This window comes from Chelon labrosus (assembly GCF_963514085.1).
Source record: "Chelon labrosus genome assembly, chromosome: 16".
Taxonomy (NCBI): domain Eukaryota; kingdom Metazoa; phylum Chordata; class Actinopteri; order Mugiliformes; family Mugilidae; genus Chelon; species Chelon labrosus.
In genome coordinates this window covers 10,702,761-10,717,714 of record NC_140349.1, presented here as the reverse complement: position 1 = coordinate 10,717,714, position 14,954 = coordinate 10,702,761, and the positions used below count along the sequence as shown (strand labels likewise).

Sequence of the window (14,954 nt, the reverse complement as noted above, 5' to 3'; positions counted from 1 at the left end):
GTTAGATAACACTAGATTGATAGACATAGTTACATAGATAGTTCTAAATAGCATTATATATCGATAAGACAGAGAGAGAGAGATACAGATAAGATATAGACATATAGTCAGAAGTGTGTGTATAGTTTTGGTTAGGACAAATCACGTGTTTTGTGACGTATGAACCATTTCACTGCTTCATTCAGAAACCCTGTCACTGGTTTGGTTGTCTCGCTCTTCGGGAGAGATAAGATGAGTCTTCGAAGCAAATAATGACTGAGTCAAGAGAGATTTGGTTTGACACTGTTGCATTCAGTACAAATATTCTCTAACACTACTAAACCATGATACCAAGAGCATAAGAAAATAGTTGATGTAAGCGCTGAAACATAAACATTAGTGCAAATTAGCAAACGTTCATAGAGTGTAGTAGTGACGTAATCAAAATGGTCCACCGACAACGGTGCATCACTGATGAGGTTCGTGGTACACTGTGAAATCACCGTTTTTTTGTTAGCGAAACAAGGGTTCGATTCCCATTTGTTTGTTTTTTTATTTATTTTATTGTTATATGTATATAATTTTCTTATAATCAACTTTAAACCACATATCCATGTAATGTAGTCGAATAGGAATATGCATGGCAAATCAAGTCCCATACAAGCATGAACCAGTATGACACGTCCCCATTGCACTACATTTTATTGTCCACTAGATGTCCTAACTGTGTCATTGAAGCTTCGAGTAATGAACCTTTTTTTGAATCACGTGTTGAGGCTTCAACAAAAGGCCTGTTCGACTTCATGCAGATCTGTGCAGATCTGACTTGACGTGATGCATGCTGGGTTGAACAAGTTCATTTTAACCAATCATATTCGAGGTCTATGAGCATGAACAACCCAGCATGCATCACGTCAAGTCAGATCTACACAGATCTGCATGAAGTCGAACAGCCTAAAGCCTCGATTGCCCATCACTAGGTAGGTGAGGATGCTGCCTGCCCACTGTGCACTTGTGTATGCACGCTTAGCCATATTCTGACAGGTTGTAAGGTTAGTCTTTCCCAAGGACGTTACACCTGGCGTCAAAATCAGAGCTGAAATGTTTAGCAGCTGCAACTGAGGAAAAACAGGTGAATGTAAATTCCATGGCTGTTAACAGGGAGAATAGATGTATTAAGTTTGTAGGAGAGGGAGAAAAGGCTAGACCAGCAGGCATCAAGCATAACACGGGACAGCTAAGAGTAGGAGGAGCCTGGGAGATGAGGGCGGATTTAAATGGACAACTAGTTATTCCAGCCGAGATTGCTAGCACCCGACTATGGCCAGATCTGCTTTTGTGGTGCCAGAGAAAGTAGTCTATTTCAAAGAGCTGACTGTCCCATGGGAAGATAGAGTCGAGGAGGCAAACAAGCGTAAGAGAGCTAAGTATGCAGAGTTAGCAGCAGACGCAGAGCAGAATGGATGGAAGGCTTATCTCCGACCGGTAGAAGTGGGTTGCCGTGGCTCTGTGGCAAAGTCGGCGATTGCTCTTCTGAGCGAGCTGGGCATACGTGGAAAAAGCCAAAGGACTGTAGTATATAACATGTCCCGGGCAGCAGAGAGAGCGAGCGAGTGGCTATGGGTACGTAGGAAGCATGCTAGCTGGGGAACTAGCTAAAGGTAAGGATGGCTGCGTGACTTTAGCATGTTTGCAAATCATGATAGATGTGGTCGATTTGGTTCGTGGTTCAGTCCGTATCAACGGGGCGAACCACGGTAGATTTGTTTGTTACGTGATTTGTTTGTTACTGGTTCAGTCCGCATCAACTGGGCGAACCACGGTAGATTTGTTTGTTACGTGATTTGTTTGTTTGTTACGTGGTTCAGTCCGCATCAACGGGGCGAATCACGGTAGATTTGTTTGTTACGTGATTTGTTTGTTTGTTACGTGGTTCGGTCCGCATTAACAGGGCGAACAACGGTAGATTTGTTTGTGTCATGATTCATAAAAGGACTAGGCTAATTATTGAAATATTAGTTGTTATCTAATATTGATGGTGAGAAAAACGGGTTTTGCAGTGGCAGTGTGGAGGGGGGTGACTCCAGGACGCTGGAAGTCACTGTTTCTCGAGGTGTCGTGGGCCTAACTTAACGAAACATCGGTGAAGGGAGGTGCCCACTTGAAAACCCCAATGACATGCTGCATACTGCTGTTGTTTAGGCCAGGTTCCTGATGTCTTCATATTGCTTGGTAGCTATGGTTAGCTGCTGAGCGGGCCATACAAGCCAGCAGTGTTAGGTTTGCTTATATTTCACAAGGTTCAAATTATTCTCTGCTGCTCCGTGGGCCTACAAGCCAGCAGCATTTACTTAGTTCATTTAGATTATAGGTTTAGCTAGCCAGCAGAATTTGATACTTGATTTGTTTGTAAATTTGCAAGATCAACACCTTGTGCTGATTTTCATATTTTTTTAGTTTTTCTAAAACCATTTGTGTGTGTGCCTGTGTCAGGCTACATCCTACTGTGGACGGCTGCTACCATCAAGGAGTGTCATTGCCGAAGGGTTGGGGTGCCTGGTTTGGTCAAGGTGGGTGCTACAAAATTACCAATTTAATTACAACAACTAGACAGATCCTTTAAGTATATGCCATAAATACACTTTTACAGGAGCTGAACCGCGTGCTGTAGCTGCTGACAGATTAAAACCAGCTTCCATTAAAGTCATCTCTTCAAACACAAAATGCATGTTTTTCCCACTGTAACTTTTAAGAGGTTACCCAATCCCCTGCAGATCCTTTAATTGTTTGCATAAATACTTTGAATTATTTATTGGTTGTATTCTGCCAGTACTGCCATATTTGTGTGTTGTTGATTTTTTTCAAATTACTGTTATAGTTTTAATCATTTGTAATCACAGGAAAACTTCAAACTTTAGATTTAGACTTTCTATTACAAAGAGCAACTGCGCCCTCTAGTGGTTAATACACTAACACACACAAGCACTGTGGCATCAACTCTTTAGAGAGGCCTCACTGAGTTGGTGCAGTAATCAGAGTGTGTGTGTGTAAATAAAATATTAATTCATAATCATTGTAAATATTCTTGATTTCACAGGAAAATATGGAAATGTTAACCGTATAAACAACGCAATAACAACCACACACACTTTGAGTCGTACTATGGCTGCACTGTCTGTTCTAAAAATAAAGAAAAAATAAAAGTAAAGAGAGTTTGGTTTCATAAGTTTTTATCTTTAAAGTGCAGTAAGACTCATCTCAGACTTCATCTGAGAGATAACGCTGTATTTCCTCTGTGGCTTCAATCTGTCTCGCCTGCCTCTGTCTCTTCATGTGACCCCAGACTGACTCAGGGTGTTGAGGTCCACATCATCTGTTCCAAAGCTTTTTTTCTCACTGAACATACTTCTCAAACTGAACTCCTTCTATTGTTTGACACAGACATACAAAATATATATTTAATGTTGGACCATAATACCTGTGAAGTTTTTCAGTCATCTAAATAAATAATTATGCTTGAAAAAATTCCAAACGATTTGAGAACCTGTCGGCAAAGATTTGGAGCGTCTATATTTATTGTATATGTGGCGGAAGGTCAGAGCTCTGTGCAAGCCTTTTTACACCAAACTCGGAAAAATAATATATTTATGGACAATAACGCAGGAAACTCTTACTGCGGCTACAGTTGAAACAACACTGTTGTGTACAGGGTGATACTATATAAGTTGTATAAATCCGTGTCTGTCTTATTGACGTGAGACAGGCAGGGATTGTCTAAAAATAGTTGAAATAAAACAAGACTTCTTAAGGTTTCTTAGTCAACACGTCCTCGTAATCCAACCTTTGCTCTACCGATACTCCTGAGTCACAATGAGAGCGTCACTTTTTTTTTTAAAAATTTTGCTCACTTGTCATTTCTCCATTCTGACAGTAGGCCAAGATGCATTCATTTGTTTTATTTTAACACCTTCTATGTTTTAATGAACCTATTAAAAGGTGAAAGACTGTTATCACAAGTAAATGAGCTGTTTGTGATCATAGGGGATGTTTGTGGAGCAGGAACATGCTGTGGAGACCTGAATTATCGGCCTGTACAGGTGACATTGGTTTTAATAGACAGGTATAGGACAGCACAAGCCATGTCCTAGCCAATCACAATCCAGAGTCCAGGTCCATAGAGGCTGGTAACAACCTCGAGAGCCTCAGAGGCTGAGCTCTATACAGCTCAATGTGTCTAAGAAATACCTTGGGACTGTATCAGCTTCTATCTGACCATTTAAAGACTTCATCTTTTCCATTTTAATCAACCACTTTTACATAAGTCTTCTTTACAGAAACATGTTTTCCTCGCAGCTTCTCCTTTTTATGTTTTCTGGTTGGAGCCTGTTCGGTTCTGTGTCAGGTTCTTCTGTTGTGGAGGAGGCTTATGGGGCCGTGGTCAGTGTCCTGTCTCCGGGACAGGACGTTCTGAGCGGGGAGTCGCTTCGCTCCCTCTTTAATACCCTGGAGAAACGTGTGCAGTGCAGCGAAGTGTCGTGTGAAAAGGTAAGTTTTATTAGCCTAACCATGCGGCCAGGTTAGAGAGCCGGGTGCCTGCCTGCACACGGAAGAGAGAGGTCGAGGTCCAAAAGCCATTCGCCAGCGGCTACTTGTTCACTAAACCACTCATTAACTAGTATTTAAACAAAATAAAATAAAATTAAATGCTCACACATTATTTTACATTATTATTTAAAGTGAAATTTATCTTTTTGTAGATGAACGAAGAATTTAAAAACTCCCAATACTAACTTTATCAGTCTAGCAAAAAGCAATAGCTTAATAGAATATATATATATGTATTCACAGAGTGATTTGTTTGTTATAAGTAAAAAGTTATTTCGTGTTTTAATCCTACAGTCTTGTAATCCACTGTAACTTTCAATTCTAACCGTAGGCCGAGGTGCCATTTATAGCCTTTGAATTTAACCACATACAGAATAGAATATAACACTGTGAGCTTAGACAGGTTTCTACAAAACTAAAAAATAAGTTATCTAATACTGCACTTAAAATTAAAGTTTCAAACTTCAGTTTCTTATTTTATCAGTATTACTATTATTTCCTGCACTATTACTTCCTTATTTAACCGTCCTATCTTTGGAGTCAATTTGACCACATTCAATGTTAAACGTCTCTAAATATATGAATAACATCATTTTTGGCGTCATTTTTAATTACTTTTCCTAGCTGAACAGGCCACGGCACTGATTATACTTGATAATAGTTGTGATAGTATTTTTTTCATACCAAATGTTATAGATAACAAGTACTTAGAAATGAAATAAAGCCTCTTAAACATATCTCTTTCCAATTTAAGGTTGCGGAGTGAGATTTTATGGTGATCTGCATTTTTCTCCGTAGTTGTGTAACGGGTATTCTACATGTATATGTGAGGTGGGGTGGGGGGGTTGTTTTATTTAAAGAGCTATTTCGGTAGTCAACTAACAAATGTGAAAAACCCGACACATAAACTTGGAGGGAAAAAAAATAATATTATAATAATTTTCTGGAGGTTTAAATTGCTGGGGTCAAATTGACCCCAAGGATAAACAGTGTTAGTAAATCTGAACGTAATAGGAGGGTTAAAAATTCTAATAGTCTGAAGTCTGTGGATGCAGGCTGACAGTGTAAACACTTTCAAAATTTCTAAAGAGAGAAAATAGTCTTGTTTAAAAGTATGAAATTCACAGTGAATGTAGATCAAGGCATTTAAATCTGTAACACTGTAATACAAGAACCCTATGTTATTCTTTTATAGGCTTTGAGTGAAACTAATATTTTATAACAGATTTATTGTGTAATGTACAGTATGTAGGCATTTAAGTGTTTCCAGGTCTCATAGACTTTATCAGTGAGTGTCAGCGGAGTCTTTGGCCGCCTTATATATCTGTACGAAGTAGTGCATGGCTGATAAATATCTACGGTCCAACAACTTGACCGGTTGGCAGTGAAAAATGGATAAAAGTAAAGAGATGGAGACTGCAGACTGGATGTCACTCAATATTGTTAAATGAAAAATGGATTATAAGTGGGATTGATAAAGGTTTTAAAATCATCAGCGCCACCCCCGTAAAGAGAAAACTTTTAAAAATGTAAAATAAATTTTTTTAAAAATCAATGTGAAGTAAAACTACTGTGTTCAAGATGTAGGTAGATGCATTTTTTGTGAAAAATGAGTAAATTATCCTCATTGAGCCATGATCTATGAGTGGAAAAAAACACCATTACGCAAATGTTCAGTAATGGAGGTAATAATGATTGAATGATGATAATAAACTATGTTTATTGGGATGTTTTGGTTTCTGGCACTTTTGGATTATTAGATATGGTCAGGGTCAAACCAACCCAGGAACATAACAGGAGGGTTAAAAAGAACCAATAAAGTAATAAACCTAATTTGATCCACAGTAAAAGAAGAAATTTTCCATAATGTCATGTCAGGTGACAAGTTTTTACAGTGTGAGTTTCTTTCCGTCAGTTTAAGGGGGAGTTCATCCGAATTATAAGAGAAAAAACATATATTTTTAGACTTACCCCCACTGATATCCCGATAGTGGCAGTTTTATAAGCAATGAATGATCTGATACATCTCCTCAATACATGTGCTCTATCATGATTCATCAAAATCAGTGAATTTAATTTCAGTTGTGGTGCTCAAAGATTTATCATTACATTTCTTGACAGAAGGAGCTTTGGATAATTCATATGACGTTCAATTCCTGTATTTTTCAGCTGAAAGTAGTTCCAATATATATATATATATATAAAATAGATTCACAATAAATCCAATTCCTACTCTGTAAAACATTTCAAGTCAATATAATAAAAAAGCTAAGTTATAACATTTCTTGTTTTAACTTAATGCTATGAGTCAATACAACTTATTAGATTATGTTATCGACTGAAGAAAACACATTTTATCTCGTCAAATGTTTTTTTTTCTGCTTAGATTTCTGATCTGGATGACTAATGGCGATTTTTAAAGTTTACCTAAACTTCAGACTGATTCAGCTACCATATTGTTCGTTCAGAAATTTGACATTTATCTTATTTAGGCTGTTAAGAGAGGAGGAAATTAAAATTTGATCCACAAAAAAAAACACAGCCACTTTGAAATTCATTCCTGGAATGGAAAAGAGTTCTAAAATCCACCCATCCGTTACGGTTATGGTGGCAATATTTTTGTAAAGCCTTTTGTAAAGCCTTTACATATTAATAATTCTATCTAATTTAAAGAAAAATGCAAAAATGGCAGCAGCCTCTATATTTCCCAGTTTTCAAGTCATATCAACCTCCCTCATCACTTTTTCAGCTGAAAACGTAAAGACATGAGTGAAGTGAACATTTACCACACGGACAAAACTCACAAGAAGTCAAGACAATGGATTAAGTTTCAGTTTAGAAAACATATAAAATTGAATTCAATATCAAAAACTTGTCATGACGATTGGAGTTAAAGAGAAGAAAATGGTTCACGTAACTTAACGGGGAGTGGAAATTTGGGGTGGAGAATTTTCAGTGACAGGATTCTGTCATTTGGAGGAAGAGGACAAGGTTTAAATAAAGTTTATAAAACCTTGTACTAATTTATTTTATTCTCCTCTCTGCTTCCCGTAAGAGTTTATGGGTCCAGAGTGATGTTTGTCACTATTTTAATGGCGCTTTATTCCAACTATATTGACGCCGACGCTTGGCTGTACAGGTGAAAGACAATAAAAGAGCTGATATTCATGGCGTTATTAGATTATAGATTGTTGTCTGTTCTGTATAAATGTAACAATGGAGTAATTGTGCATAATTTAGTCAAACAACACAAATCAACTTTACTTCTCTAAGCGTCTCTATGCCATTGCTCTCTGTAAATGACTTGAGATTGTTGAATTAGCAAATGTTCTCTTGCTGATTTATCACCTGTATGTTTTTGTCTTTCTTTGAATGCTTCACAGTGTGATCTGGCCGGCTCTGTACACCAGCTCATCAACAGCTCCTCCATCCACAGCGAAAATGTAACCGTGGATGTATCTCAGTTCACAATTCTCGCTGCCGGCAGCATCCTTTACCTGTCCTCCCCTGGTCTGGTCTGCACGGCGACAGAGCAGGGGAGGTGGAGAGAGGAAGCCGATCATTTTCTACACGAACTCACACACACGGACCATCATGAGCCACACGCTGAGACTGAACACCTGCACATAGAAGTCGAGGGAGTGGAGGCAGTCCTGCAAGAGCTTCAGCATCATTATGAGCCCAAACAAAATGAGGTAAGCATAAATACAAACTGAGCCCCAATCTACCCATCTGTGGTCAAATCTGTTGCTCTGATTCTACTTTGTGGTGAAGACAATGTGAAAATGTTCCTAAAACAACCGAGAGAGGCTCCTTAACAATAGTGTACATGCTTAATGGCCACAGGGTAATGTGTTCATTTCAGATAAAGACTAAATAAGTTAAGAAAAGGTGTCCCTCCAAACTTTTAGTGAGTTGCATGCGAGTCAAAATCCCAAATGATATCACAATGATAAAGGAAGCCTTTATTTCACAAATCTTTTAATCTCACCTTTGCTTCGTCCCCGCTCTTCCTCATCACCATGGTAACCAGTCCTGTGTAACAGCCAATGACCTCGTGATGGACGTCCACGGACACCTGGAAGCGGGTGCAGTTTTGGGTTACATCCTGTATCACGCTCTGCTGGGTGACTGCTTCGCTGTTCACTCCCTGCCTGAGGAGAGCTTCTTCCTGGACTACATCATGGGCCGACTCACCGGGTCAAACTATTTCACTGTTGAGGGTAAATGGAGCAGAAAGACACATCAGTTTAAGCTCAGACACTGAACGATACCTTAAAATAAAAATGCAGAGCACTCGCAGGGATTTCGACATAAATGTTTGAGCGTCTTAATTCTGTATTCACGAGCACAAACACCTCTGGGAAAGGTTAAGGTCATGTTGTCTTCGCTTCTGCAGATTTGGAGGCTCTTATGGGCAACCTGCACATCGGACCTCACCACGAGGACGACTCACACGCGGATCATGATCACAGAAGTCAGAGACGGTGGAAGAGCAGCGACCATGACCATGATCATGAGGAAAACAGCACCTGGGAGCAGGTACCAGCACAGAAACACACAAGAATACAAGGTACCACTTAACTTGATGGTGTGATTGAATCTCTAATCTCTCTATTCTCCTTCCCCAGCATTGTTTCTCAGCTGAAGAGCTAATCCTAATCTACGGTTTGCCGGAGAACAGCTCTGCCGCCCCTGCTCTGGGTCGGTCCGACATGGCACATCTCAGCCCTGCACTCATCCAGCAGATCCTGAGTGGAGCCTGCACAGCCGCCACAGAACCAGTGAAACCAGATGCACTCACTAAGACTGAGAGTAAGTGAACTGTGCACTGGAGTAAAAACTACCTACACAACCAGACATGATCTCAAACACTGAAAAAATAAATATGAGTTGCACGTGTAGATAATGCACTTCATTGTTCTGCTTGATTGTATGCTTTCGCAACTGCAACTTAAATGCTTGGGAAGGTCGAGAAAATGCACATTTGCGCCTCTTTCTGAGGAGCCTGATTCAAGCTAACCCCATTTTTCTTTCTTTCCTATTTGCACAGGATACCTCTATGCGACTCTTGCTAATGTGGTGATCACACTGACATCAATGTTCGGCCTTGTGGTGCTGCTGTTTACCTCCTGTACCAGCGTGTTCCAGTTGTGCATCCAGTTTTGTATCAGCCTGGCTGTGGGCTCACTCACTGGAGATGCCCTACTGCACCTGCTGCCCATGGTGAGGGACTGTAATCATTTTAAAGACTCATATTCTGCCTACATGCATACATGTGTATTTGCTCAGTTTGTGGCTCTGGTTTGGGAAAATCATAGTTTCAGGACATAGGCATCTAGGGACAATTAAAGGTTTTCTTATTCTTATTATTAGCTTTGTCATGACTTTAACAATCATCATCTTGTCTTTGTCTAGTTCCTGGGTTTACATGTGCACTCAGACAACGGCGACAGTCACGATCACGAAGAAGGAACTCCAGACTACATATACAAGATGTTGGTACTGATAGCTGGGATCTACTGCTTTTACCTGATGGAAACTCTTTTCTCTCTGATCACATACAAAAACAACCATCACCAACACCAAGATGCGGTGAGGAAAATTACAGAACAAGTGCAGCCATAGCATCACGCACATACGGCAACTGGGTGAATTAATTCGTGTTATACCAAAATGTAGGCTAAGGTTATAAGTTGTTTCTCTCTCTTTATCTTTTTAGGAGGAATCTGAGCCTCACCACTGCGATCACGGGAGGGTTTTAGAGATGTATCAACGGGAGAGGAAACAAAAAGACAAGCCACAATCGGCGTCAAATGCAAATCTGGTAAAAAACAAGCATCGACACTTGGAAGATACAGAACGGAAACCAAAACGATCTTGCAAATGCTGCTGCTTGGTGTAATGTGGATCTAGGAAAATATAGTCCAACTGATAATAATAGGGGCGGCAGGGTGGCAGTCTATTCTCTCCGGGTACTCCAGCTTCTTGCCACTGTCCAAAGACATGCTCCTAACTGGTGATTCTAAATTGGCCGTAGGTGCGAGTGTGAATGGTTGTCTGTCTCTCTGTGTTAGCCCTGCGATAGACTGGCGACATGTCCAGGGTGTACCCCGCCTCTCACCCAATGACAGCTGGGATAGGCTCCAGCCTTCACAGGACAAGCGGTTACAAAAGATGAATGAATGAATGAATGAATGATAATTATAGACAGGACTAAAGCTTGTTTACGTCTGTACTAAGATGTTAAATCCCACTGAATCTCCGCAAACAAACTGTTTACTGGTGCTTCAACACAAACACATCTAATGCCTCAATGTCAAAACCATGACTTGCTACATAATCTTCTCTAATGCATGTAATGTATACATTTCAGGTTGACTATGAACACGATGAGAAACCACATTCAGAGTCAAAAGAGCGCACCAGAGGTGAATTCCAGCACCAGAACAAGCGTGATCTCGTCAATGTGGGATATTGTGGTTACTACAACATAAACTATAAATATGTTTGTGTGTGTGTGTGTCTACAGAACAACGTCTGCTGCCTTATATGATAACTATTGGTGACGGGATCCACAACTTCGCAGACGGATTAGCAATCGGTGCGGCTTTCTCTCTGTCATGGAATTCCGGTCTGGCCACGTCCGTGGCTGTACTCTGCCACGAGCTACCACATGAACTTGGTGAATGTCACACACAGGAACCGATGCCTGGTTTGATCATTTAACGTCGATTCATCAACAACAATCTTCTGCTCCTGTTTCTCTCCAGGGGATTTTGCCATTTTGCTCCACAGTGGAGTGTCTGTCTGCAGGGCCCTGATTTTAAACGTTAGCAGCGCCATGGTCTCGTTCATTGGCCTGTACATCGCTCTGTCTGTAGCCACTGACCTCGCGACCAAGCAGTGGATAGCTGCCATCACCGCAGGACTCTTTCTGTATGTAGGACTGGTGGATATGGTGAGTGCTAATGTTCATAGTCTTGACAAATCGTGCTGTAGTGATCATCAAAATATTATGAACTGAAGAGACCTCTTTGTCCTTCTAGATGCCCACCATGGTCCATATCAGCAACAAGAGACCCTGGCTGATGTTTCTGCTGCAGAGTGTCGGCCTCTTCACCGGGTGGGCTATCTTGTTGGTACTGTCGCTCTACGAAGAAAAAATCAGCTTTTAAAACTATCAAGACAATGGATTGTTCATCTTGCTCCCAGGTTCACAGCAATGTGACTGGGAGTTTATAGGTGGTGGTAATAAATGACCGTGATCAGATCAAAAGGATAGAATGAAAAGCTGATGTAAACTGACCTCAGTCAGATGCTGCTGGTTCCTACTTACAAAAGGGTTAAGTAGGAACCTGTGAGATTGAGAACTTAAAGTGATTCAAGATTTAAAGTGATTCAAATTTGCAGTGCCGCTTGAATGCCCTTAATTCCAACCAGTGCCCTAACCAATGAACTGTGAACTCTGTGTGGTTGGCAGAAATAGCAAAAGCATCTCATCACATAAAGCAGTTCACTACAAATCAACCACCACTAACAGCCTGGAGATTTCTTTACTTCCTCTTAAATTTAGGATGAGGCTGTTATGGATCGCATGAATTCAGAACTCTTAAAATCACATGCTATACAACATATATCTGTATTTAAATGTATGAAAAAGAGACTAATTTATAATTTCATCAATGCTTAATTTTATTACATGTTTTATTGCAGATGACACAATGACACTCAGCTGACTTTGTACGAGATTATACAAGTTTTATGAACAATAAATAGTCAAATTAAAAGGTATGCTGTGCTGTTAAAGTCCACAGTAACCCAAAATGAACAATTAAAAGGTTAAGGTGTGTTCAGTTCATAATTGTTTTTCTTTCCTTTCTGCTTCGACAAAACAATGACTTATAGTGGACGTGTTGGCTGCCCTGGTATTGCACAGATTTAGTAACTGTAAATGATGACTTTAATGGAGTAAATGTAAAGTAAATGTATGCTAGTGTATATGATGTGGTAAATATTTTGTAATTTTGTCTTGTGCAACAAATTAAAATCTTTCAGAATTCAATATGCAGCCCTATTTATGTTGGTTTCCTCTTAGCATATGATAGACAAATATATTTTAGACTCAAAAAGATCTAAATTACAATTGTTGTCTTTCTCTCATTGCCCTGCAGCAGTTACAGCCTGACAGAGACAAGTTTATGAATTTTCACAAGACATGATAACAATTTGTTAAGATTCATCATTCTTCATTCAAAACTTTCTCTCTCTTTTCCCGCTTCTCTAATCAGATGACTTTCGGTGTTTCCAGCCTATCCATTTAAATTAGGTGTCCTAATCTCTTCCATGGTAACAGGTGTATAAAATCAAGCACCTAGGGATGCTCTCAGGAGCTCAGTGAATTCCAGTGTAGTACTGTGATAGGATGCCACCTGTAGAACAAGTCCAGTTGTGAAGTTTCCTCGCTACTAAATATTCCACAGTCAACAGCCAGTGGTAATAAAACAAAGTAGAAGTAATTGGGAACGACAGCAACTCAGCCTCGTAAAATGACAGAGCGGGGTCAGCAGATGCTGAGGCGCATAGTGCGCAGAGGTCGCCAGTCAATCACTACAGACCTCCAAACTTCATGTGGCCTTCAGATTAGCTCAAGAACAGTGCACAGAGAGCTTCATTTTTTCCATGGCCGAGCAGCTGCATCCAAGCCATACATTACAGTATGCAAAGTGCAATGCAAAGTGTCAGATGTAGCATGCCGCCACTGGACTCTAGAGCAGTGGGGAAGCGTACTCTGGAGTGTTGAATCATGCTTCTCCATCCGGCAATCTGATGTATGAATCTGGGTTTGGCGGTTGCCAGGACAACGGTACTTGTCTGACTGCACTGTGCCAAGTGTGAAGTTTGGTGGAGGAGGGATTATGGTGTGGGGTTGTTTTTCAGGAGCTGGGCTTGGCCCATTAGTTCCAGTGAAAGGAACTCTGAACAGCCGAAAGGAAGAGAAAGAAAGAAGAAAGAAAATTGGTCTGCACTTTGACCTTTAGTATTATACTTTCTGACATTGTGTCTTCACCGTGGTGAAGTCAGACCTGTTCATTTTGTAATCTTTGTGTGAACCAAGCTGAAGCTGCAAAGGAAACTTCTCTATCGTTCTCATCTAATCTCCTCAATTTACAGGTTATGAGAACATCTTCATTAGGGACAAAGTCGACTGACAACTCAGCGCACACAGAGGCAGGAAGAAGTTTATCATTATGCACACCGATCAGGCATTATGACCGCCATCTTAATATGTCAGTCTCCCTTGTGGCTGTTGTTAGTGGGGTCCTTTGGGTCCTATGGCTTGAGGGGAGGGGTCTCTGTGGATCATCCCATGGATAATTGATTTGTTTGTGAATTTGCAGGCCAGGTCAACACCTTTTGCTGATTTTCATATTTTTTTTTTTTAGTTGTTCCTAAACCATATTTGTGTGTGTGCCTGTGTCAGGCTGCATCCTGCCGGGGATGGCTGCAATGAGTGTCGTTGCTAAAGGGCTGGGGTGTCCTGGTTTGGTCTAGGTGGGTGCTACAAAATTACCAGTTTAATTACAACAACTAGACAGATCCTTTAAGTATATGCCATAAATACACTTTTACAGGAGCTGAACCGCGTGCTGTAGCTGCTGACAGAGTAAAACCAGCTTCCATTAAAGTCATCTCTTCAAACACAAAATGCATGATTTTCCCACTGTAACTTTTAAGAGGTTAACCAATCCCCTGCAGATCCTTTAATTGTTTGCATAAATACTATTTATTGGTTATATTCTGCCAGTACTACCATATTTGTGTGTTATTGTTTTTTTCAAATTACTGTTATAGTTTTAATCATTTTTAATCACTGAAAACCTCAAACTTTTGTATTAAGACTTTCTATTACAAAGAGCAACTGCGCCCTCTAGTGGTTAATACACTAACACACACAAGCACTATGGCGTCAACCCTTTAGAGAGGCCTCACTGAGTTGGTGCAGTAATCAGAGTGTGTGTGTAAATAAAATATTAATTCATAATCATTGTAAATATTCTTGATTTCACAGGAAAACATGGAAATGTTAACCGTAAAAACAACGCAACAACAACCACACACACTTTGAGTCATACTATGGCTGCACTGTCTGTTCTAAAAATAAAAATTAAGAAAAAATAAAAGTAAAGAGAGTTTGCTTTCATAAGTTTTTATCTTTAAAGTGCAGTAAGACTCAGTGCTCAGTTCATCTGAGAGATAACGCTGTATTTACTCTGTGGCTTCAATCTGTCTCGCCTGCCTCTGTCTCCTCATGTGACCCCAGACTGACTCAGGGTGTTGAGGTCCACATCATCTGTCCATCAAGCTTT

General features: G+C 40.1%; 1 protein-coding gene across 1 annotated transcript; it reads left to right on the top strand.

Moving 5' to 3' along the window:
• Positions 1-3,133: 3,133 nt before the first annotated feature.
• LOC311501863 (zinc transporter ZIP4-like) lies at positions 3,134-11,762 on the top strand (the record flags this gene model as incomplete). The annotated part of the gene is made up of 12 exons (XM_084563908.1): positions 3,134-4,524; positions 7,968-8,279; positions 8,618-8,807; positions 8,984-9,126; positions 9,216-9,399; positions 9,638-9,810; positions 10,003-10,179; positions 10,307-10,411; positions 10,961-11,015; positions 11,117-11,269; positions 11,358-11,545; positions 11,634-11,762. Exons 1-12 carry the CDS (start codon positions 4,318-4,320, stop codon positions 11,760-11,762), a joined length of 2,016 nt encoding a protein of 671 aa, XP_084420034.1. The 5' UTR covers positions 3,134-4,317.
• Between the last annotated feature and the right edge of the window lie 3,192 nt (positions 11,763-14,954).